The 25252-nt window shown below is 43.8% G+C and overlaps 1 protein-coding gene across 1 annotated transcript in view; it reads right to left on the bottom strand.

Annotated features, from left to right (window-relative positions):
- The window catches only part of nrxn3b (neurexin 3b), a 322512-nt gene that overhangs the window by 205094 nt on the left and 92166 nt on the right, over positions 1 to 25252 (bottom strand). Inside the window, exons 9-10 of the mRNA XM_030109917.1 lie at positions 11944 to 12382; positions 5748 to 6131 (exon numbers count right to left, since the gene is read on the bottom strand). Coding sequence (XP_029965777.1) covers positions 5748 to 6131; positions 11944 to 12382 — 823 coding nt within the window. The remainder of the gene's footprint in view (positions 1 to 5747; positions 6132 to 11943; positions 12383 to 25252) is intronic.

The following is a 25252-nucleotide window of genomic DNA, read 5'->3' as shown; positions in this document are numbered from 1 at the left end:
ATACACACATATGAGCACACACACAGAGGCAGACTCCCATGCTGACACCACATCTGTTGGCGCAACACTCAAGCAGACCTCTGATCACAGGTGCTGTCATGTCTCATGGGCGGGGTTAAAGAAGACAAGCTGGACTGTGTGTGTGTGTGTGTGTGTGTGTGTGTGTGTGTGTGTGTGTGTGTGTGTGTGTCTCAGTCTGCAGGGAAATAATAGAAATCAATGTGATGTCTCCTACAGCAGTGTTTTCAAACCCGTTTTACCTCCGTCGATTGCCTCTCAGAAAAAACTGCAAACTTCCAAAATACTGATAACGCTTACGTGTCGAAACAGCAAAGGATGAAACTACGGCAAACGCTGTTATTGTCCGTCGACTCGCTCATGTGCAGACGGACCTTTCACCACGGCTGCAGTGCACATGCACAGAAAACTCACTGTCCCCCATTACCACAGAGAATTTTCAAAAAAAATTGCATTTTCAGCAAAAGAGTTTTCAGAGAAAGTTCATCCTTTAAGTCAGTAAAGGGTGTTTAAGCCAGAAATACTTACTGAGTTGAAAATACAAGGGGCCAGTTTACCTTGTCAGGTGCTAAATATAGGGTCCCCCACAAAACCATACGTAGCTAAGCCCTTAAATGATAATATGCTTGTGATAAGGGCGAAAGTGTGATATAGAGTGAGTTAGAGTCAAGTTTCGGTCCTGATTTGCTGATTAGCAATTGTTGAGGTTTTCTCTGTGTGTGTGTGTGTGTGTGTGTGTGTGTGTGTGTGTGTGTGTGTGTGTGTGCGTGCGCGTCCATGTGAGTGAAGGAGACAAGAGGAGGAACTTCAATGCAGGGATGAGAAAAAGAAGAAAGGCTGGGAGAAAAACCACATCAGAACTGATGTGAGAGAAATCTGGCGAATCGGAAACATGGCACGGAGAGCAGGTGGGAAGCAGGGAGCAGACAGCAGCGCTGTTGTCTGTTAGTCGTCGCCTGGTACGATCTTTGATCTCCTCAAACAGCGTAAAATATCTGTCAGGTTGCATTTTCCTTCTGGTAAACAGAGCTCGAAAATTGCCAGCCTTTGAGCTCCCAGTGGAAGAGGAGGAATTACACAGAGCGATGTGCTCCGTTCAACGCGAATATGATGAAATCATCTGGAGACTTTCATTTCTGATGATCCCATTATTTGAGTTCCAAAAATATCATCAGTGGAAAAATGTGCTGAAGCTGCTTCCACGGGACCGAGGGTTTCTGGAGTTGTAAAAATCTACAGTGGTACTTGAGGAGGTTTTGAACTTCTGCCCAGAGTTCAGGACAGAAAATAACTTCCACCCGGCAGCCTGGAGTGAATATTTGAAGGCTAAAGCGGAGCATATTGACAAAAGGAATTTTAACATTTCCGCGTGTCGAATGCAGTGTTCAGCTCATATGGGTGAAAGTCACTGATGGCTGCTGAATATTTATAATAATACAAGCGCGAATGTGAACATTACACTAATACATGAATAAAATTCCCTATTTAATTATTCTCGCAGCACTTCTCTTTTCTTAGACCAGAATAGTCAAGAGCCGTCATATCACTAAGAGAAGAACTAGACTGTCTTCACAGACCCTGCACATTTCTTAAAGATAAATTGAAGAGAAAATTGCTGCATGAGGTCTATAGTTGTTGCTAGACAAACACATCACTGAGATTAGAAGTAAATACGCCTGCGTTTGGATGCACCTTTTCTGTGAATGTGTTTAATGTGTGACAATTATCTTTCAAGACATCCCTCGACAAAAACGATGTGTAAAGTAGGCTAAAGCAAGTAAAGGCAGCACTTAATTTCTAAAACCTTAATCAAAACATCTGAATGCTAAAACACTGAGTTACTCAATATAAATAGCAAATTGATTTTTTTTAACCTATACAATGTTATTTACTGCTCTTTAAAATGAGCCACAGCCACCTGGCAGGGTGGGAAAAATGAGTGCAGAGACTTTTAAGGGATTAAACAGGTTATCATCGTTTCAAATGGAGGCGCATAATACGCTCCTGTTTGACCAGGTGAAGCGTGTGAGCCTCCGCCGGCTTGATGAGCACAGAGGAGTGTCACTGGTGCCCAGAACTGGTGCCCAGCCCGACAAGGACCGGCGGCCAGAGCCGCACCTCCAACATGCCAGCACTTCCAGCGGGGCGGCACAGGCTGCAGGGCAAGCGAACAACTGGCACCGCCGCAGCACTAAAGCCAGGCCCTGCGGCGATGCGGCAGGAAGGACGACCTCGCAACCTCTGCCAGCCCCTCCCACCACAGATCCGTGCCCGAGGCAGCCCACCATGGATGGATTGCCCACTCCAACATCAACCCAACCTGAGGTGTGAATGGATGAGTTGGGGACAGGCCTGAGAGAGGGACACCTCCGCCTGGGGCGGTGGTGGCCGAGAGGGTAAAGAAACACACTTCTAGTATGTATAGTTAAGGTTCACTATGAATTGGATGAGGAGGATTAATCATTTATTCCCCACTAGAGTAAGAAAAACTCATTATTTGCTCAATAACATTTTCTCCAATGCCACAGATATTGAAGTTTCCCTCGTCCAAGAAGCAGACACTGAAAAATAAACTGCTGATACAAGAGCTCTCTGATTTCAGGGGTGTATGGATTAGACTGCTGATGCAATGTGACAAATGCTTTCAACCCCTCCCAAAGAAATCCATTTGAATTAAACAATATTGCCCAAAAGTGGAGTGCTGATCTCGACAAACAGTCTGGAACGGAGACAGACCAAAAGAGCTTATTTACATTCCAGCAGAAAGTCACCAGCAGAGGCCAAACATTGTGATGTAAATGTGCAACCTTTGTAACGCTCCCCGGGAGAGCGTTGATCTCTATCATTTCAACTATTGTCTCATCATTCAAGAGCAATTCTCTGTTGTACCGTATAGCGTGCTTGAGATCAATAGCGAGTGCCATGTGTGAATACATCGCAGCGGTTGTTTGATATTGTCACCAGGGAGCTCCAGGGTCTGCTTAAAAGCATGAAGTAGAGGGAAAATAAACTCTTCTACCAGCATGACTAATACAATCCCATTCGTTCCAAAGTGTTGCACATTCATTCTGATAAAAAAAAAGAGAAGAGAATAGAAAATACTACATGCTGTTTGAACCCCAACATTTCAAATCAAAGAATTCTCTTCATCTCAAGGGCGGCTATTTTCTGAGACAAGAAAGAGCTTCAGATGAATTCCACTCTGAACTGTAATGTGAGTAATCAACAGAGGATTTCAACGCTAATGAGATCAGACTTATTTGCGATTTCAGTTTTTCCAGCCTCCAGACCTCGTGCTATTTGTGACGGTGATGAAAGCGTGACTTCCCACGTTCAGCCTGCACCGCTGACAGGTTGGAGCCATATTGCTGGAATGCAGGTACTAAGTTTTGAGAGGAGTGATGGTGAGGATAGAGCAGAAGCTGGCTGAAATAAAAACCAATTGCTTCAGGGGATTTTCTTCACTCTGGGGGCCACAAATCAAAGCTCACAATTTACTGCTCGGTCTTCTGTCCGACCTTTTACCTGTGGTCGCACGGGCTTTGAGCGGTGACCGAAAAAATTGTATCGCTGACACAAGCGGTCCGAGATGAGATTCCTCTGCGGGTCGGCCGGATTCACTCCGCCTGAGAAAGTGAGCAGCAAGCCGAGAGGCCTTTTGGTATCGAGCTGCGGTGCCTCCGCGCCGACACAAGCTCCAGCTGAGGTGGTTCAAATTGTCCGGGCCCGACCACAGAGCAAACCCGAACACGCTGGAGGGGATTTCTAATCCCACAGGAAGAGCTGGAGGAAGGATAAGCATCTCTGTCCACCGTGTGGATACGAAGACACTGACTGGAGAACATTATGTGGTGAGTGACAGATGGTCAAATGACAATAAAACGTCTCATTTATATGAACTGATATGTGCGAACTCTTAACTGTGATTACATCATTTAATTCCAGTGTATTGATCCACTTCCCAAACCTACCTTGAAGTAAAAAGAAAAGTATGTATGAACCATGTAGTTTATAAAAATAGCAAAGGAAGCGTTGCATGTAAACATGACTCTTTTTGAAACGAAGAAACAAAGATGTTTGGGGCCTCAGTCATTCCTCAGAAAGTGGCTCTTAAACCGAGCACTACACATTTAACTATGGGCATTAAGGAATAAATATCTACAAATCCAGAGTTTTGTCTTCTGGGAAAATATATTTCTGCTGCACTTTGACTTTAATGCGTTTGTCTGTCTTCAGACAGAAATACAAGATTTCTAGTAAAGTACTGCATTATCAGTGATAAAGTAAATATTACGACCTGCTTCACTGCACGGACATAAACAAAGCATTTCTTCAGCTCCTCATTGTCTGGTTACAACCTTTTTATCTTTGGAGAGCTTTTTTAGAGCCACTAAAGACAAACTATGTTTGTTTTCAATGTACAGTCAGTTTTCAAGTGGATCCACTACGTGGTTCTTCCTGTGACAAGAGGACCGACTTTCATGAGGGGGGTGCTCATTTAGATTTGTGTTTTTTTGAGAGGGGATTTTCAATACGGCTTGATTGTGCGGCAACACATGACTTAACACCTAAAGTGACCGGCGGGGATTAGAATTACTGCAGAATTTGAGGCAGGAAAGTCAAATCCTGAGGTTTATATTCAGTCAGACAGCATTGCCGACATCAGCACTTTTCCTCACACCTCAAGCGTCGCTGCGAAAAAGAAAAATCCACCTCTGAGCGAAGTGATGTTTGGCTCCTCTGTTGCAGATGTCGAGGGGAGGGCTGCTGATCCCATAGGTTATCACCTGAACGCAACGGCGCCCGACAAACGCAGATATGATTACTCAGAGAGCAGCGTGTGGGAAGACGGAGCAGAGCGTGACAGGAAAGCATGATGTGAAGGCGATGGAGGGCCAAAGAAGCACATTGGCTGTTTGATCAGCTGATCAGCCTATAAGCACAGTGCAAACCAGTGTTGCATATCATTTACTGTTAATTCAAGTTAGGATTAGTAGGATTGTTTTACTAATGGTGCTATTATTTATTTTTGAAGTAGCATGAAAGAGTAGCTCATGAGTTTTTTTTCCCCACTTTTTAAAGTCAATGTTTCTACTTCCATCAACCTGCTCTCCAGATGCTCATTATCCCGTCAACAAGTGTCCAGAACAGGCCTAAAGATCACGGGAGATGGCTTAAACTTTCCACCAAACACACCCTAATCACTGTAAAATAGCGAAAGAGTCAAGAACAAGAAGGGTCGTTCAATAACACACTCTCTCGATCTACGCCGACTCATAAAAACTTTATTTGCGAGAGCTCCTAAAGTCAGACCAGAAGAGCCCAATTCATCGAGTGGGAGAAGTTCAGTGTCTCTCCAGAATCTTCCACAGTGAGAAAGAAAACATGCTTCCAAAGCCACTTGGCAGAGAAGTGAAATCCTATTAAATCTTTCAGCAAAGGTTCTATAAATAATATAAGGAACGTGTCCCGAGTCGCAGCTCCTTCTGTCTGCTAAAGGACTGTCCACTCTCTGGGAGAAGCTGCCGGTAGGAGGTCGCTGACAGAGACACAGACACGCTTTTCAAAACAGTCACTGACCAAACAGGGAGAGTAGCTTCACCCTCCTTAAGGCTCTTTTATGAACAAATCAATAAACCCACTGGCACCTGCGATAAGATTTTACCATCATGACTGTAAAAAGACAGCGCGTAAAGGGCGTAGAGAAAATGGCCGGCAGCGAGCCTCACCTCTCTCGCAGGTGCTGTCCCAGAAGCCCGTGCCGGTGCAGTCGCAGATGAAGCGGTTCCACCCTTCCTTGCACAGCCCGTTGTTCTTGCAGGGGTTGCTGTCGCACTGCTTCCCCGTCACTTTGCTGCACGAGGACTTGATGCCGGTCATGTTCTGCGACTGCGCGATCTGCCGGATGTCCTTGCTCCGCCCGTCGATGAACAGATCCCGCACGCAGCCCACGTAGCCGTAGTTGAGCATGGCCGTCCAGAGCTCCGTGGGGAGCACCAGGCCCACCCGGTTGTCGGGCAGACCACCGAGGTACAGATCCCCCTCCAGGTCCAGGATCTCGTTTTCCCCGCTGGCTGTGAAGGGGGTTCGGCGGCTGTTCACAGAGATGATGCCTGAGGGACGAAGAGACGATCACAGTCAGATTCAACAAATATCTCAACATGTAGCATATCAAACCGACTTCCAAGCGTCTCTTACAGATCACTTCTGCCCAGAAGAACAGAAGCAGAACAGAAAACTATCTCTACGAAACCATGTCGAACCATGTCTGCAGTTTGGGAACTCCAAACTCGTGCAACACCAGCAACTTCATCAGCAGTGACTTCTGGACCGGCAGAGTTAGCCCGAAGTTGATCATTAGCTTAAGCGCTAATCCAAGGTGTGCCACTAAATTAAACTAATCATACTTTGTTAATCCTCTTAAGGGGGGATTGCTTTCTTTTTCTACGTCAACCAATACATGCTACATGTTAAAGACTTTCAGGGCTCAAATGCCAGCAATGCTACATGCTAAACACGATTAAAGTATGACTGATAGAGTGTGTCGAGGCGACGCAGCGGCTGTGTGGAGGTGGTTCAATACAAATCCTGCACGTATCCTTTACATATGGTGTATGACTAATGGCATTTAATAAGTACTCGTATCGAAGCTCAGTACCTAGAAATAGCTAAAGGTTAGCGCTCGTGCTTGCACTCGTCCAAAAGTGGTATTGCTGCATCCATAGTCCGAATGCTTACAGGTTTATAATGAAATATAATTCTCAGAAGTTTTCTTTTATTATATATTGTTGGATAACATATTTATTTTTTTTTTTCCAGAAAAGGGAGGGCTGTCGGCTTATTTCAACCTGTGATTCTATTGTTCCAGCTGTCAGCCGTTGCTCACGGCAAAATAAACAGCACTGACTTTTGTTGGATTCCTAAAATAACAAACTCCAACAAACAAAAGTGACATTTATTGCCCTCTATTTAGAGCCCTTGAAACTGAGACTGACAGCCCTTTTCTGTACATCAAAGTGAGGACAGAGGTGAGCTCGGTAATTTCGCATCCAGAAGTTCTGACGAAGTGGAGGCAGGCGGGCGGCGTGTTGTGAGAGAGGCTGACAGAAATAGCGCGGCACCACACTCGGCGCTAAAACGTGGTCCGAGTAGGTGGAGGCACGCAAGCCGATGTTTGGCAGCCGAAATTGCACTGATCACCAGCTTTGTAACCACTCTCTGCCGGGGGAACTCTATTTAAGGCCCCAAATTACAGAATAGATGGGGAAAAAAATAGGCGGCGAAAACAATGGGCTTCCATCCAACAGAATTACCACTGGAACAAGGTCAGTGTGTGTGTCAGAGTCTGAAGCAGCAGCAGCAGCACGGTGATCATTTCTGCTGGGTATGTTCCCACAGACGGCTCTGTCAGACATTTCTCAGTCTCTGTGGGGGTTTCTGGCTTTCACGACTTCTCCCTGAAGGTAAAACACGGGAGCAGAAACCCTTCTGTAGAAGAGTGGAGTCAGTTTCTATACGGTGTCCTCATTTCCTCCCCTATCAGCCGGGTAATATTAGCATAATTGAGCTAAATACCGCATGTGAAGAGAAATATCCTGAATCTATATGGACAGATGGATTATCATGCTGTTTAAATGGAACTGCCTCTGAAGACAGTATTGAAGTATATATATGTGTGACTGTGTGTGGAGGAGCTGCACGCTTTCATCCTGTAGTAGTAATCCCTCATTATCGGCTGCTTTTCCCAAGATATGAAAATGAATGTTAATTTACAGAACACTGCAAACCATCAAGGATAAGGATCCAAATACAATATACTGGTCTTTGTTAACATTAAATAGTTACATCAGGTGTATCAAACATAAGGCCTGTGGGCCAAAACCCGCCCAAAAGTGGCTCCAATTGGCCAGCCAAAACACCAAAAAAATGTAAACATTTCAAAGAAAGAATTGTTTTTTTTTTTTGCTTCATTTTTTTTTTTACTAAGTTTAGCAGGCAAAACACATCACAGACACTTTTTTTTTTTTGGTAAAACTATAATATTTCCATCAAGTACCCTCTGCACCACAAAAAAAAAAAAAAACAGAAAAACTTTAATTTCAATGTAAAGGTTATTAAGACACTATCTTACCAGTTCGGCCCACTCAAGATGAAATTGAGCCCCGCAACTGACACCCCTGGTTTAAATGTTGTATTTCATTGAATAAATGTCTAAAATTGAAACTGAAAAAGTCCACACTTTTTTGCATTACTTTGTGAGAAAAACGCAACACATCTGTTTTTGAATCTGCTGCCTACCTCAAATAACCCGGGTGATTGAAGTAAAATGAAAAAGAGACCCATCTAAATCCCTGTCATCCCACTCTCGACGAGCAAAACATAGAAAATAGATGGAGCGACAGACACGTTACCACTTTAGCTCATGATTAAAATAAAATACAAGATCAGATTATATTTCTGTCTAGTTCTACTAGTATTTGCTAACTTGTTTATATATTTAAGTTTTAAGGGCGCTGTTTCGCATAAAACATGCAAACTCCTTAATGCACCTTTAATGTTGAGGGAATGAGACCACCAATTATTAAATTAATACTCCGAACAGACCCAATTACCCCACAAACAAAATCATTAGAAACAATTATGCCTGAGCTCAGCTAGATTGGCATTAGCAGTGTTGCACGCTGCATTTTATTCCACCTATTTATTCCACCCCGTATTGTTTACTGTACTGCTTACAGCTCTACTTAATTCTTCTTAACTCAAAGGGGAACATAAGACCAGTGACAGTTATTTAAATCTACATTTAAGGTTTCAATTAATTCTATTCTTAAATGAAAAAACTCAACAGGACAGGCTGCTGATTTATTTCAGTTTGTTGAACCAACCCAAAAATATTTAATTGGAATTTTGAATCAATCATTTTTAATTAAAAGGTTAATATGTTGTTTTATGACTCAAAAATCATCATTTGACTCAAGCACTGTTTCTCTGCTTGTATGTTATGAGTGGATCAAAACCAACTATCAACTTGACTATTGACTACAAAAATATTAAATCCCAGGAGAATATCATAAAAATGTTGTGCACTTCCACTGCTGAAAGCAGTCAGAGACCGAGCATTTCCAGAAAGTGTCGATTTCGTCTATTTGAGAGTCAATCTTAAAAATTTGTGCTTTCAGTGGATCCGAGCACAATCGTCGAGTAAACGCATTTTCACTTTAATTCATCGCATAAAAACTGTGAGTCCGCCTCCATTTGGTTTCTCGGTAATGTTTTGCCAAATCACAGATCGGAGTGGAAATCAGAAGAATTCTGGGAGTAAAATATTTGGAACCATTGTATCGGCTGAGTTTTTACTGAGGTCAAGACAGGAAGGTTTAGATGAAAAGATCAGTATTCTGCAAAGCACAAACAGGGCTTTGCTGAAAATGATCGACTGAGAGCTGAAGGCGTTGCGTTTCATTCATCCCGCCGCCAGACAGAGAGATCCGAGGAGGAGTTCTTCGGAGACAAGAAATTTAATTCACTCGCAACTCCCATTAACATTTCACTCAAGCCACAAGTGTGATTATGCCTGTTCCTAACCATCCCTCAGTCTGCTATCCATATATCTGTCTCATTCCTCTTTTTTCCCGGCGAAAATCCTACTTTCTCCCGCGCTATCGCGCCGGGGCCTGTGCTGGTGATTAATCAAGGCGGTGAGCTCTGACACGCGGCTAAATTGGCTGCTCTAACCTGATATATAACACGGGCTGTAACGCCGACGAACACGGGCGCGTCCTCTGGAGGATTTCACCTAATGCAGAGATTGTGTTGGGTTTGGAGCTCAAGGCAAGAGAAGTTTTCTAACCCTCCCCTCTAATATAATCTTCTTCTAATAGTTCCTGTGTATCTGCTCATGTTTTGGGGTCAGCGGACGCGCAGATGGGAAACGGACTCGGTCGCTATCTGGAGAGAGGTCCGGATTCATGCAGGCAATAAATCTTCACTGAGATGAATATATTGAGAAAGTTTACAACATCTTGTGGTTGTATTACAGGAAAATGTTCAATAAGTACAAATTTAGGCCTCTAAGGAGGAGAAAGACCCGCTACACGGGCAGCTTCGAAGAATCTTAAGAATTTTCGAAAACAAAGATGGTCACACTGAAATTGGTCATCTTTAAAAATCTATTTTGTATCAATTTTTACTCCATTGATTGATTTATTTGCATTGTCAGTAGCAGGTATTTAATATGATCCAAATGCATAAATTAATTTAGTTTAAAGCACATTTATAAGACAATCAAGCACATAAAAATGACCTAATGGCACACTATTTTGTAAAAATAATGTAGAAAGTAAATGCAATACATGTATTTGACCACCAGGGGCATGCTCTTGTCTGTATTATGTGGTGAATTAGTTCAGGTGATCATCGTTAATATACAGATGTAGAAATGTGTCAATATTAAAGATAATTTGTAACTATTTTGATCATAATTTGACCTAGCCTTTTATATTTTTTTTAGTTCCAGCTACATTTGGCTAAATGTTTTATACATTTGATGTAAGGAGCGATAAAAATCCACCGTCATCTGCAAGTTGTGAAGCGCTGAACTGAACTATTGTTGACACTGCTGTTCTTTTCTTCATATGTCAGCTTTGTCATGAATTATAAAAGGATAGTACATTAAAGGTGAACAGAAAATGATCAAGGCTCACGGTAATGGCAGTATCCGTACGAAAACAATAAAATAAAAAAGGAATAAAGAAAGGCATCTTATTCAACATGGCTTGTTCAGAAATATATCTTCAATGATAATAAAGAAATGATGCCACTGAAAAACTCTGTGTTTGCAGAGACCTCTGCAAGAGTTTTAGATTACACTTCTCTGCGTTTGCGTGAAGCAGTTGTTTCTGTTATGAGCAGAACAAAGCAGGCAGACTTTAAATGATCATGACCAGCCATCATACTAACTTATGTGCCACCGTCAGTCACGCCGGGGCGGCAGATGGCTGTTTTCCTCCGCGTCCTTCCTCCGAACACTGCGAGTGTGAATCTAAATGGAGCGAAATCTACTCTATACGCCGCGTACTTACATTTGCAACATCCCACAAAGGGCTACATGTCAGATGTTTGGGTGGATTAGTCCTGAAAAATAGGCATTGTGCATGTTTTCCATTTACAGGGACTTGTGAAAAAGCTGCAGCATGATTTGTCTGAGTTCATTTGCTCGACGTTACACATTCTGCACTGCGCATGGGGACAATTGTGCCGCTGATGGCTGGAACCATGAAATATGCAGACTTAGTTATAATTGTAGGAATGATTGAAACATTCACAAACTACTTTCTATTCATGCATGAAAGTGGAGTTTTTCGATGCGAAGCAGTGAAGGATGGGACCCACTACAGACAGTGTGACATATAAGCAAAAACAAGTAATTCTTCACTCTGTGTGCTAGGCTATATCATACATTTTCACATTTCCTCCTAAAACTATATTTCTGGCAGTTTGTAAATTGCACTGTCGCCTCTCTGCTCAGCCGAAGGCACTTCTTTAATTGAACCAGGTGTTCGATTTCCTGATTTTTGTTTGTTTTGTGCATTTGAGGGTCTGTGTCAAACTAAAAAATGAAGAACAGTGACATTAATGAGGCCCCTGTGCTGTCCCGAAGCACAGGGCTGAAGCAAGTGTGGGAGTGGTGCAGAACATTCGGGTCATTTCAGTTACGACTCCGGCAAACCGAAAAAAATCTGACCTCTGAAATTTACTACTACCAGAGAAAAGTTTTCTATAACTCTGGACCTGAAGAGCTGCTACCCTGACTGAATTCAGTAAATGGGGCCTGAGTCATATGAAAGTTTATTTTTCTCAGTCGGCTGTAAAGGTCGATAGGTTGATGTGAGAACAGTCTTCTAATCATCTCCCCTCCATTCTTACCTGAACGGCCGTCTCTCTGGATGTCCACATGGTGCCAGGCGCCGTCGTTGACCTTCGCCTGGGTGGCCTTAACCTTGATGGTCCCGGAGCCCATGTCCAGCAGCAGGTACAGCCCTCCGTCCAGCAGCTCCACCGCGAAGAAGTCCACCTTGTTGTTCTTGAGGCCTTTGGCGTCCCGTCGGTCCTGCGGCTTCCCGTGGGTGAAGAGGATGAGCCCGTTGGGCTCGGAGGTGCGGAAATCGAAGGAGATGGAGCCCACGCGCTTGGTGTTCCACTTGGGCAGAGCCAGGAAGGAGTCCGGGGTCTCGAAGTTGATGGGATCCAGGGTGGGGACGTTTTCGCACTTGAAGACCACGTCGCCCTGAAGCTTCATCTTGGGGTCGACGATGCGAGCGAGGCGGGACAGCTCCAGACGGATGTCGTTGTTTTTGTACACCACCTGGGAAAGTCGATCACAGGAAGAGGTTTTATCACAGGTGCGTGTGTGAGTGTACAGAGTGGCACTGCAGAACATAAAACGTCCCCTAAGTAATGGCTGAACGGTGTTTTATTCCTCGATAAATGAATTGCACTTCATTGCAAAATATATTATAAGATCATTCTCTGATGTTATTACATATTCCAGCTCTGAGGGCAACCAGATCAATAAAACTAATATCTTCTAAGGTTTGTTTGTCTCACTCATTTCTCTATCTGAGCCTCAATTTATCCGTGATGAAAAAGAGATGGCACACAAACGCATTGCTGTATTAGCGTTCGATTGGAAACCTACCGGCCGAGCGAAGTGCCAGGAGTGATGGCTAAATTATTACAGACTCATTTCAACGTAATGCCCTGAACGGCCCATCTTGATGAATCGAGGGCAAAACGCTCATGGGAGCATCTGTAGCCCCGTGAGAATACACCTAATATTAAACCTATTTACCCGCCGCAAATTCACAACAAGCCTCTAATCCGTCAAAGTAGAATGCAGCTGCACATTAGAGTCGAATACAACAAAGACCACAGAAGAGAGGAGCACAATATTGTCAATTGGGATCCATTGATGCGGGAAATTAATGTGTTTTTCCCTTTATTTTTCCCCCCCCCCATCCTGAGGAGGAAGACAGGCTTTTTCTGGTATATAGGGCAGTGTGCGCGCGGGAAACAGCAACACTGTTAGAGGGAGCACAGCTGTCAGCAAACAGATTTCACTGCTGTGGGATTACTGATAATCCTGGAAGATTTGACAGTAAATCAACACAGGTGACCCGGACGCTGAGGAAGACTGACGAGGGGGAGAGAGGGGGCGAGAGGAAAACCAGTCGGGGGGAGACAGACGAGTGGTGAGAACGAGGCCAGCAGGAGGAAACCACACCAAAAAAAAAAAAAAAAAAAAAAAAAACACTATGAGGGGAAAAAGCAAGAAAAAGATCCTGATGATTAAATGCTGCATGTGCCTCCTAAATATCCTTACGCAGATGAGTGTGTGTGTGTGTGTGTGTGTGTGTGTGTGTGTGTGTGTGTGTGTGTGTGTGTATACACACAGTTTAAGCAAAGGGATGTAGCTGTCAATGCAGTTAAACGCCGCACTTAATCTCTGGAACATGGCAAATACTTAAACTGACACACTGTCAAGCCGTGTTTATCTACTGCCATTGTACTGCGTATTACCTTTTCAGCTAATTTCACTTTGAATGCAGGTAATGGAAAGTCCCAGAAAGAAAAGAACACGGTGATAAGCACACAAGGACACATTAAAACTGAAATATGAAATATAAAAGCTGAACATTTAATCAAGACTTGTAAAAGTTATTAAATGAAGTAGAAGTTTTTGGACGTATCCACCACGCTTGCATACATTTATCTGTGCAGATCAGAGGTCTGGAAGCTTTTTCAAAAGGGGCTACATGTTCATGTGTTAAGTAAAAACGCATCGTTTAACCTCTTCATTTGAGAAAAGTTTTGAAAATGATGTAAATGTTTCCAACGTTTCCACCATTTCAGAAAATGTCGACGTGTAATTGCAAAACTTAAAAGATCAGCCCCCGGCCCCCTTTTCAGTGGAAGTGATGGATCTTGGTCAAAACAGGCAGTAAAAGGGTCACATTGATTACATGTCAGCAAGATTGCATTACTGGGATCTGCCGCTGTATTTTCAATGGCTTTTAACGTCATTAGTGCTGCTGCGCCCACCTCACAAATGAAATCCAACATTCTTTTAGTGGTGGTAATTTACGACTGGCAGCAGCAGAGCGGCGGGATACACAGCGAGAGAGCTGCAGTAGGCCACATTATTAAATCACGTGAAATGAGTGGATGTGACAGAAAATACGTAGCATTGCATCAATAGCGCCTACACAGTATGGATTCATTGACTTTGTCAAATATTTTGGATTTTCTTCAACCAAAACGGAGGAAACAAATCATTTAAATGTGTACGACAATTTTCAATTAACTGTTATTTAGTCCTGGAGGAGACGTGTCTTCTGTTACACATCTATCCCTGCAGTCTATACCGGTGGTGATAAATGACTGTGTTTTGTGATAGATGGTGACCACATACGCAAATGGATCAATGTCTTAAACGTGACGATAGCAGAAACATTTGATCTCCAGTCTGTGTCAGCTCCAACCGCACACAAACCAAACCACAACCATTCCAGTGGCGGTGGTGCCTCCGTCTTTAGCAGAGGTGTCAAACACTGGTAAAATAGTGCCATAATAACCTTTAAATTGAAACTTTAAAGTTTTTCATTTGCCTGAGTTGATAAAAATGTCTTGATTTTTTTGCAAAACCAAATAATTTCTGCCAAACAATGACCATTCTAAAGTAACTTTCTGGTTCAAATAGTGAAATGTCCAAAAAAAAACATCTACTATGACATTTGCATTGTGCATAATTGAGAGACTAATGCTAGCTTGCGAGCAAACGGATTGCTCAGTGTTGAGTTGTGTCTCCTACATGATACTCACAGGACATTTGAAAAAGTGTTTTCTTTGAAATTGTTTCTGATTGGAGCATCTCATGGACCGATTTTGGCCCTCGGGTCTTATGTTTGAGTGACAATAATTAACGGAAGAAACTTCTTTTCTGTAACGATTGAATTAAATGACGTTATTTGTTCTGGAAGAGGCTTTCTGTCTGGGCTGCGGGGGAAGAGTGACGTCTGGTCTCCATACCGTCACTGTGACTCCATGTTGACTGAGTGGGAAATGAAACGGACTGCATTCCATCTGATAAGCAGCAACATACAGCACATGACGGCGGTATGAGTCAACCGTACAATGTTAATGCATGGAATACATCAAAACAATAGATGTATATCACACTGTGGCTGCGTGCTGCTCCTCCATGCCGTGAATCTGGAAACCCGACTCTGAGTTGTAGCTGTTGGGAGCCAGGATTCCTGCTGAGTCGGCTCCCCAATGATCTGAATTTGAATAGTTTTGAACCACTAGTTTCAATTTCTACACTTTGCTCCTTTGATCTCGAGCAGCCCGAGTAGTGCTGTAGTCGTTTGCACTCTCGCCTTACAACAAGACGATCCACAGTCCTGCTAGTCGAGAGTCTGCACATCTTCCCCAGTGACACTGGTTTACTTGGATTGGTGGGAATGTGCGTGGTGGTTCATCATCCTGCCACTGAAAACGCGTGTACTGATTGTACTGTGGACGCAGAGGTAAACGGGACCCGTCAAGGCTGTTGGAGACGCACACGGCATCGATGCAGCAAAGCACAACCTTCACATATCGCTTGCATATGGAAGACTTGCATTGTTCTTGGTATCATCCTTTTAAAAAGTGGTATTGGTGCACCAACAGCAAAAACAAAAAACTAATGGCGTCCATTTTTTTCAGTTTCATCACTTGTTTTCTCTGTGGAGGTGATTATCCACTAACCCTAAAACTGGGACAAATGTCTGCTGGTTGACTGTTATCAATCACCATCATTTGTTGCTGTTGCAACAACTGTCAAGTCAGATGCATGCTGGGAAATGATAAAGATCGGATGAAAAGCAGATTATTTTGTCAGCGTTATTCTACAGAAACGCTGCAGCCGCCCTGCAGCTCCAAACCCGTTGACTTTAAAACCACCATTACTGATCTCTCTGAAACGCTGATGTTTTCATGTGTTTTCTTCTGATGCCGAATACCTTGCATTTCTATTTCAGCACGCTTTTAGACTACTCTTGGGCAAGAGAACAAACTGAATATTACATGAAAAGAGAAGGAGAGAAGAAAGACGTGCTTTAATGCTGCTCATTTGCAATGGAGAGATTTTTTTTTTTTTTTTTTTTTTTTTTTTTTTACTGAGATGGTCACTGAGCAGCTCTCAAACTTGCACTCTGTATTTTCTCAACACAGACAGAGAATAATTAATCTGTGTGATTTCTTTATATCTCTACATGACCATCAGAGTAACTTTTGCTCGGTTTTATTTTCTGAGAAGCACACACTCTGCCGGACTCATAAAACAGCCTGAACTCCAGTTTAACTTCCCTGACAGTGTAAAGTCTTTATGAACTCTTCCAGACACGGCTGTTATTGTGGGACACACTAATCTTTCAATCCGCCCTCCCTGATCTGCTTTGGGATTACGATTATGTCTGCGCTGCCGAGTCCTGATCAATAAGCTAATCGAAAAAGATGTTATGGAAGAGGAACCGACCGCTGCGTCCACACGCGCATCCTCTTTTTTTTCTTTGTTATGGCGGCGTTCTGCTGTGCTATCTCTCAGCCTATCGGCAGCCTTATGGGACCCATTCATAATGCACGCACTGGGGACTGTAACGACTCCATAAAGCCCAGATCCGCACCATCTCTGCTCTGGGATTGTGTATTGATTGGGCGAGACGGGTGAGGAAAGGGCAGGTGGGTGGAAGTGTGGGATATGAGCACACAGATACACACACACACACACACACACAGACATGAGCGTGCACAATCTCCTCCCTAATCTACTTCAGATCAGTGCTCATGTCCTTTTGGCCCCGGCTGCAGCTGCTGTCAGCTGCTGATTTAGCCCCGGTGTTAATGAAGGCGCTGCGTAATTCCACTGAAGTGCGTTAAAGACATAAGGTGCCGTTGGACCTTCGCAGGGGAGGCGGCGCAGAAACCAACACAAACACACACGTACTGTAACAGTTCGCCTGCTGCAAGGTAGGTTTTCCTTTCTATGCACATAAACGATCCTGACGTTGCAAAAATTAAGAGTGGCGGGACTTTTAAGGAGCACTCATGAAGCAATTTATGAAGAATTTCTTCAATAGAAAATCTAAGAGAAGATCTCTCCAGAGGCTCCAGGAGTCCGTTCAGATCATTCATTCACTTTCTGCATTGCTTTATCCAGTTCAAGGTCAAAGGGGTCTGGACTCAGTCCCTGCTCACTAACGCCCTGTTTTGTAAGCGTGAATCGCAAAACTTGTGTTTTCTGTGTCCGTTTACACAAAAGGCCTATTGTCATGTAAACGAAGCCCAAATAAAGTTGAATCATTTGTTGCATTTTGATGCTGCATGTTGTATTAAAAATGGAGTAATGATGAAATGCTACTCACATATCCATGTACTCTTGATTCTTCACAGCCAACGCAAAGACAAAACATTGAGATGGGTGGATATTTAAAGATTATTAAAGACTATTATGCTGTTATTTTAATGGCCCAGCCCACTAAGGATGAAATTGGGCTTCATGTGTAATTTAAAACGAGATTATCGCCCATGCTCCATGCATTCACTGCATATCATTACCATTATGTGCTATCTATAGCTTCTTGGAGGATCTCTGACTGTGGAGCTGGAGGTTTATGATCTGTGCCCAATGCTCACTTCAATCAGAGAGACAATTAGCTTTTAGATGTCTGATGTTCATTTTTTAGAATGCCTTATTTGCTCTCAATCCATCGGTTTCTCTCTTCACTGTTTCCAAACGTCCACCAGTTTAACAAAGCCTGAATCGGCTGGAAGTAGCTTCCTAATAAACGGGAGTTTTTCTTGGTATAACAGCCAATGCTTGCTTAATGTGATTGCTAATTTGTAATTCATTAATTTAACCGAGATAGCAGCCCGGAGCACTACAGAAGAGGGCAGCTGTTGTTCAGGAGGATATTTTACTGAAATGACGTTCTCCAAAAAGGACTTTCGTAGATGGAAATTTTAAAAATGACGTGCGCAAGAACAGAGATGTAATAAACAGCAAAGATGTCAGATATATTTTTGTTCATAATAATTTTATAATAATTTTTCATAATTTTTTATAATAATTATAATAATTTTTTATAATAAGTTCATAATAATTTTTGTTCATAATGTTTTCTTTGAATTCTTAAAATATGCTTGGTGGTTTGGAGAGTCTTGCCACACTGGCCAGGCCAGTTTTGGCCCACGGGCCTTATGTTTGACACTGCTGCTTTAAAGAAAAGCCTGTTCAGCCTTCACAGGGCCCCAGTGTGACATTTCCAGCACCCTGTCAAACCGCCCTCGCTCCGTCACGCGAGTTCACACATGAAGTCAGTGAAACAGCTGGCAGGTGAGAGGTATCGCACGCCGCCGTCACCGCCACACCCTCACCTCCGCAGACTCGTCCTCACGGGCTCACTCCTGGCGTTCTGTCTCACTCTTCCTCCTGTTTATTTTTGCTAAGTGTTGATTATGTGCAGCGCGGAGCGACAAGCGGAGGAAGAGCGGGAACTGGCAGCAGCTTTGGAAACTTTCATGTCTGCACAGTTTTCAGTCACCTGTCCTGCTCGTGATGGAGCAGCGGCGGATTTCTTCCACACACTTGCACTCTAAGTTTCTCTGCTGTGCGTGTGACAGTACGGGGATGGCGGATTGCTCTCCGAGCGCTGCCAAAATGTGGGTGCACTGCTCCATCACTGAGTACATGCGTGGTAGAGGGTGCTAATAACAGCACTCTCCTGAAATAGGGGTGGAAGAAAATAGTGATGCACTTAAACAACTAAATATTTTGGTGGCATCATTAGTTCCTGCAGAGACACGTAGGAGACTGCTGGTATTTTGTTCTCAGTATGTTAAGATGGGAGCGCATCAACTCATTAAGTTAGCTGGATTTGTGTTCTGTATGTTGTAAAGTAAAATGACAAAAGTTGTGACAAGTCTCATATGTAGTACTGCGACATTTAATGAATCAGAATGCCTGGAATTATCAAAATGGGACTATGAATCATACTGGTAAAATACTCATTCTAATTTGGATGGTTTATGCTTGTTCGTTCTGTTCTTCCTAATATCCAAAAACATGCTGACGGTACGTTTGTGTGTATGTGGGGGACTGTTCTGTTTGTTAGCACTGAGATGAATCGAAGGCCCGTTATACCTGATGTTTCAAGTGAAATTGCATTGTTTTTTGCATTTTTGTTTCAGAAAAGCTTTATGTTTTGCACAGAAACGATTTGAAAACGGTGTCTGTTTGCACAGAAAAGGAAGAAACACTGATGTAGTTCTCATGACGGGCCACTAGTGAGAGCTGCTGTTCGTTTTTGCAATAAAACCACACACATATGTGTGCAGAATATAGACAACCAACCAAGATGGATTGTTATTATGGGGGATTCTCAACTATAAAAGTTGCATTCTCAGTATCTCCAAACATGGGAAACCCAAAACGCAAGAAAAGTTCTTTATTTTTCAGTTGAAAACTCAAATTGTGTATAAACGGTGCTCGATCTCGATGTGATCAGCAAATATGCCCAAACATTTACAAATGGGTTGCTCTATGTATTTTCCACAGTGCACTTTCTATTGTTCAAATCCTTTCTAATAATTTTTTAAAGGGAAAGTTCATGCCTGCATCGAGCTCTGCCATCCTGAAGCGGTGAGTTTCACACATACATTTTTCATCTTTATTGAGTAAAAGTTATCTAATAAGCCTAAAAATACCCTTAAAAAAAACAGAACTCTTTCACAAAATGTTTTTATCAATAGTGGAAACAGCTCTCTTCTTGTACACCACCAGTCACTGCAGGTGGAGAAGTGTTCCCTTGAGCCAGAGAGTCTCCAAAATATCTGTCAGTGAAAGTATTTTTGTTATATTATATAATACAAGTCTTACAACACAGGTTTGTACATGGAGTGTCACCTGCAGCGAAATCCTGTCAACTTATAATGTTTACCAGAATCACAGTTTAGCCTGAGTGGGTGAAAGGTGAGGGCGTTCCATTAATTCTTTGGTGGGGGGGGGGGGGGGGGGGGGGGGGGGGGGGCATCCATCACTGTTTGGCCCTCTGAGGGGGTATTTAAAAAAGTGGAATAATTAAAAGGACAGGCTGACATTTGCATATGTGATAAAGGGGCAAACGAGCAGAGCCTGAACATAGTTTGGTGACTAACACAAAACCGATGACGTTCCTCGTAAATGCCAAATACTGGTCTCTTGCCCCTTCTTCTCATCTTCTCAATTAGTCATCCTCCTCTTGATCCTCATCTATTACCTCTGTGTTGCTGCTTTCGTGTCTCATCTGAAGACGGTCACCTCACTTGCACTTGTTTTCCCGTCTCGTCATTCTCTCCATCTTCCTCCCCTCACGCGCTTCTGGAGATGACACGGCCGCCCCCTCGGTCTGACGCGGGCTGCCACTGCGACGGGCTTGACGGCGCCGCGCGGCGCTGCCAACGTCGGGCCGGGGCGACCGACTGCCCACCGGCCCGGCGCGCTGCGTCACGTGACGTGACGAGGCGCGGCGCCACGTGGCAAAACACGAGCGTGGGCGGGACGTGTGTGTGTGTGTCCGCGTTGTGCATGGATGACATCCCTCGTAGCCTGGAGGCGAGGACGAGCGCGGTGAAGGCTGAACAAGAGAGGGGTTGTGATGGCAGCACGCGGCGTCTCTTTTGTTGTCAGACAGAAGAGGAAGAGAAGTATTTGTTCGCCGCTGAAACACACGTCTCCCGCGATATGTTCATCTGCTCCCAGTGATACACTTTGGCTTTCTGTGTTTTTCATCTCATGATAAACAGAGACCGATCCGCGCAAACAGCAGCACGGCGAAGTGCTCCAGCCAGACATTACACACACACGGTCAGACAGGAATACTGACGCATTCTGATCGGAGCAACGGGCCAAAGTCAACTGAATCACTCCCTCATTATCTGGGGATATGGAACCCAAAGGAGGAGGTGGAGGGGGCAGGAGAGAATAAATATGGCGTGGGAGAGCAAGACGGAGGCAGAGAAACGAGGAGATGATGCACACTGAGGCTGCAGAGGGGGGGGAATACGCGCGGTTGGGCCTAATGGAACGATCAAAGAGCTGCTGCAGATGAATGAGGGTATGAACCGCAGATCACAGGGCCAGTTGTGAGCAATTTGCATTGTCTTCTCGGGCAGCAGCTGGCGCCGCGCCTGCTTAATGGAGCAACGCATGATGAAGAGTTGAGGATCACACGTCACCGCCGCGGCCCGGCCACGCCGTGAATCACCTTCACGATTCTGCCCACTCCAGGCCCCGCCCACAATGCATCACACTCCTTCAGATAATAATGGAAACACTTGATGGATGTAAACGGCCTCTGCATCACGCACGGCATTTATAAGAAGGCATCTGTCTTTTAAAAGCAGGGCAGCTGCTTTCAGAGGTGAAGATTTTTATTTATTTATTTTATTTCCCAGGGATGGACAAAAGTTTATAACCAGAGTTGCATATTTAGCAGCTAAAGAGCAGCTCTGGATTTGCGGTGGATTTGCAGTGCATTTATCAAGAGGCTGCAAATTAATCCGAGTGTCTGGATGTGTCGGCTGATGCGTCAGCCATTTCAAACTTAGCAGTTTTATGTGAAGTTCTGCCAACTAATGGACAAAAACAATCCTAGAAAACCTCCAAGACGTACTCCTTAATGAAACTAGTAACATTTCTGGATGTGAATATGAGGAGTGAGCTTCAGTGTAGCTTCAGACGCAGGATGGCAGATGCAGCTGGTTTACAGCATCATGTCCCTGAACCGCAACAACTGAAAACGTGGAGCCACTGTAATGATAATGTACTTTCAGCCAGATATAGTACCACACGTCATCTCTGGCCTTCGATCGCTAGAGCAGACATGGCACAGTTGAGAAGACATGTCAGTGTTTACCACAGGTTGTTACAAAGCTCTCTTAAGTGACAAACTACAGGATGACTTTGCATTTACACTGTATAATCTCAATACTGCTGTTTTAAAACAGAGGTGTTAAACACATCGTAGTTCAGCGACCATCTCGAGTGGGCCGCACAGGCAGAACAGTGACAAAACAAATCTTTAAACATTAAAGTTTTTTCAATCAAAAATGACAGCCATCTCAACATAAAACCGATTTTAATGCTACCTTCTAGGGGTGTAACGGTACACAAAAGCCACGGTACGGTACGTACCTCGGTGTAAGGGTCACGGTTCGGTACGTTTTTCGGTACAGTGGGGAAAAAGTAAAAAAAGCTCACAAATGCACCAGAACATTTTTCCCAAGCTTTCCCATGCGACACATTATTGGCCCAGTTTACATGGTGTTTTTTCAATCCGATTGTAAACAATAGTATTAAACGCCAGTGTATTCATGTACAGCATACAAAGCATCCAAGATGAATCCTCGTTTACAAGGACCCTGTGACATGCGCACAAAGTCTCACGAGGAACTTGCAGGTCTTCCTCTCTGCTGCAGCAGTCCTCAGCGCCAAGCAGAGAGTTTTTATCTGCTGATATCTGCTCAAATAATGTCCCAAAATCTCCATGATATGCTGCTGAAGGAGCGGCTGCTCCCCTGACCGCAGCACCGCCGTGCGGAGCAGCACGTCTCGGTGTGAGCTCTGCGCCGCATGCCGATGTTTCGAATTAACTGGTGCCCATGTTAACTTGTGACCAATAATGACTGAAATATCTAGTCGTTCTGACGAACGTCGGTTATCGACAGTTACAGTGAGTGTATACGTTTAAAGTCTTTTGTGAGTCTTACTTTAACAACTGCTGTAATCAGCATGTGTTTACACAGACCTCCACTGTCATTCGTTAACACGGGAACCAGTTAATCCATAACACCAGCCGGCGATCGCTCGTATTCTGCTATGGAGCTCTTTATACAACTAGCTGCTGCGCGATTTGGTTCCATCTCGCCTCTCTAATGTTTTTTATGTCGGGGTTTTGTATTAAAAAAGTGTTTTTCCACCACCGTGGCGTTCTCTGCTGGTTTTTTGACTGTGCTGCTTCCTGTTTACTGGCACGTCACACGTCACTCCGTATGAGGGAACGCACGAGGAACAAATACTCTCCCGTTTAATCCGCTCCGCCACACGCTGCAGCTCTCATTCCGCTTGGACTTTCTTCTTTGTTTGTTCATGTTTGGACCTGCTTGTTCTACTTCTTCTTCTTCTGTGATAATGGTGGTTGCCGGCAGCTTTTAGGCTCATTACTGCCATCTAAGGTTGGAATTTTTTTTTTTTTTTTTACTCACTGGTGTATTCGTCGTGTGATTGTGTGTGCCGAACCGTGACCCCCGTACCGTGACGGTACGGGACGAATACAAATACCGTTACACTCCTACTACCTTCTGGTGAAGAATACAGCGAAATGTCCAAAGCACTTCCTGTGTAGCTGTTTTAAAGGCTCGTGCATTTGTATAATTGTGAAAGTGGGTGTGTGTTACTGTAATGTCTCTGTAAATCAATCCACATGAAAAAGGTTGAGAACCACTGTGACATCTCAGCTGTACTAATGAGCAATACTGCAGCACGACTGAGTAACTGCATTCATTCAGTCAGTCAGTCGGTCGGTCGGTCACACACTTGGATCAGCAGTGTTGATTTGATCAACACTAAGTATAAACACACTCTTCCATATATTTTATGAATTATAAATAGCAAAATAACTCATGCAACATGCCACTTTTGAAGAAGGAATACATGCCGAACACTTCCATGACGCAAACTAAACGAACACAGGCTAGAACATCATGTAACTTTGATGCTGAACATGTTCCAGCTGTGTTTCCAGCCCTTATAATATTCCATACAGCTGGTGTGCTCACTGTGCACTGCTGGCCTAGTGTCTCATTTATGTTTCATGCTTTGTGCAGGACTGAGCACCACAGCTGTCAAGAAGTGAATATCAACCAATCCTCCCATGCTGCAAACATAAAACAGGCATTTTCATAAAATACAGTGTAGAGAAGATACTGTTGTTTTATCATGCTGCACAGCTCTTGAGCCATCAGTGTGGACCGGATTGAAACCTTGGTTCGAGTCCTTGGCTTCTTTTTTGTATATCATTCTGGCACACAAGGAGCACTGCATCAATCTTTTCGGTCAACAATGAGGATGTGGTGACTATTTGCACGGGAACCTGAGGTAAAATAACAGGCGGGGCGGGGTCACGGCGGGAAATGAATTCAGTACATTGTAAATATGTGTCAGTGTGCGCGAGGATGAGAGACACAAAGGGTCAAAGCAGCGCGAGGACGGATGAGAGAGGCAGTAGCCCGTGTGGTAATGACTGGAGGAACAGCGGTCTGAACCACTGAGTCGAAACATACAACAATGCAGACAAGGTGACTTTCCTTCAGCCATCAACCTGCAGCCTGCACGCCCGTGTGTGTGCGTGTGCGCGTGGGTTTGTATTCCTGTACTTAATGCTTGAATAGGCACAATACATACTTCGAGAGACCAGTCCGTCCTGTGGGGGGCATTTCGCATGACCTCGCAGTGTTTGGAAGGGTTAAAAACTGTTTTTAGGTGGAGAGTTACTCGTTAGCTTAGGGTTACGGGTAGGGATGTCAAATATAGGGCCCGTGACCCAAACCTGGACGTGTTTTTTTGTTTTTGTCGTTGTTGAGCAGAGGATACATGACAAAACTGTCAAATTAAACAAGAAGTGCAGAAAAAGTGAATAGTCTCAAGATGAAGCCAGTTTTGCTGAAACGTTCTTTCACTAAATACAATGAAATGTCTCATATATCCGTTGCATTATGCATGTTTTTAACAACCTCATGACTTTTGAAGCTAATGCTAGCTTGCTAGTTTTCATAGCAGAAAAACCGATATCTCAGCTCAGGTCTCAGTCTTGATCATGTCTGCTAACTCTGAAGACGTTTGCTGTTTCCTTTGAAATTTGTACAATCTCCTTTGAGGTTTGGTGGACCAGATTGGAGCCTGTGGTGGGCTAGTTTTGGCCCACGCACCTTATGTTTGACACCCCGGTTTAAACTATATAATTACTAAGCCACTGAATCCTAGGAGAATATCGACTAGGCAATGCATTATGTGAATGAGAAGAGGTGTGTGTGTGTGTGTGTGTGTGTGTGTGTGTGTAAGGCGTAGAGAGGCTTGTCTGAGACACGTCTGCATATTAAT

The sequence above is a fragment of the Salarias fasciatus genome, chromosome 15 (assembly GCF_902148845.1).
Source record: "Salarias fasciatus chromosome 15, fSalaFa1.1, whole genome shotgun sequence".
In the NCBI taxonomy this organism is placed as follows: Eukaryota; Metazoa; Chordata; class Actinopteri; order Blenniiformes; family Blenniidae; genus Salarias; species Salarias fasciatus.
Note: the sequence above shows the minus strand (reverse complement) of the source record. Positions and strands in the feature narration are given on the sequence as shown.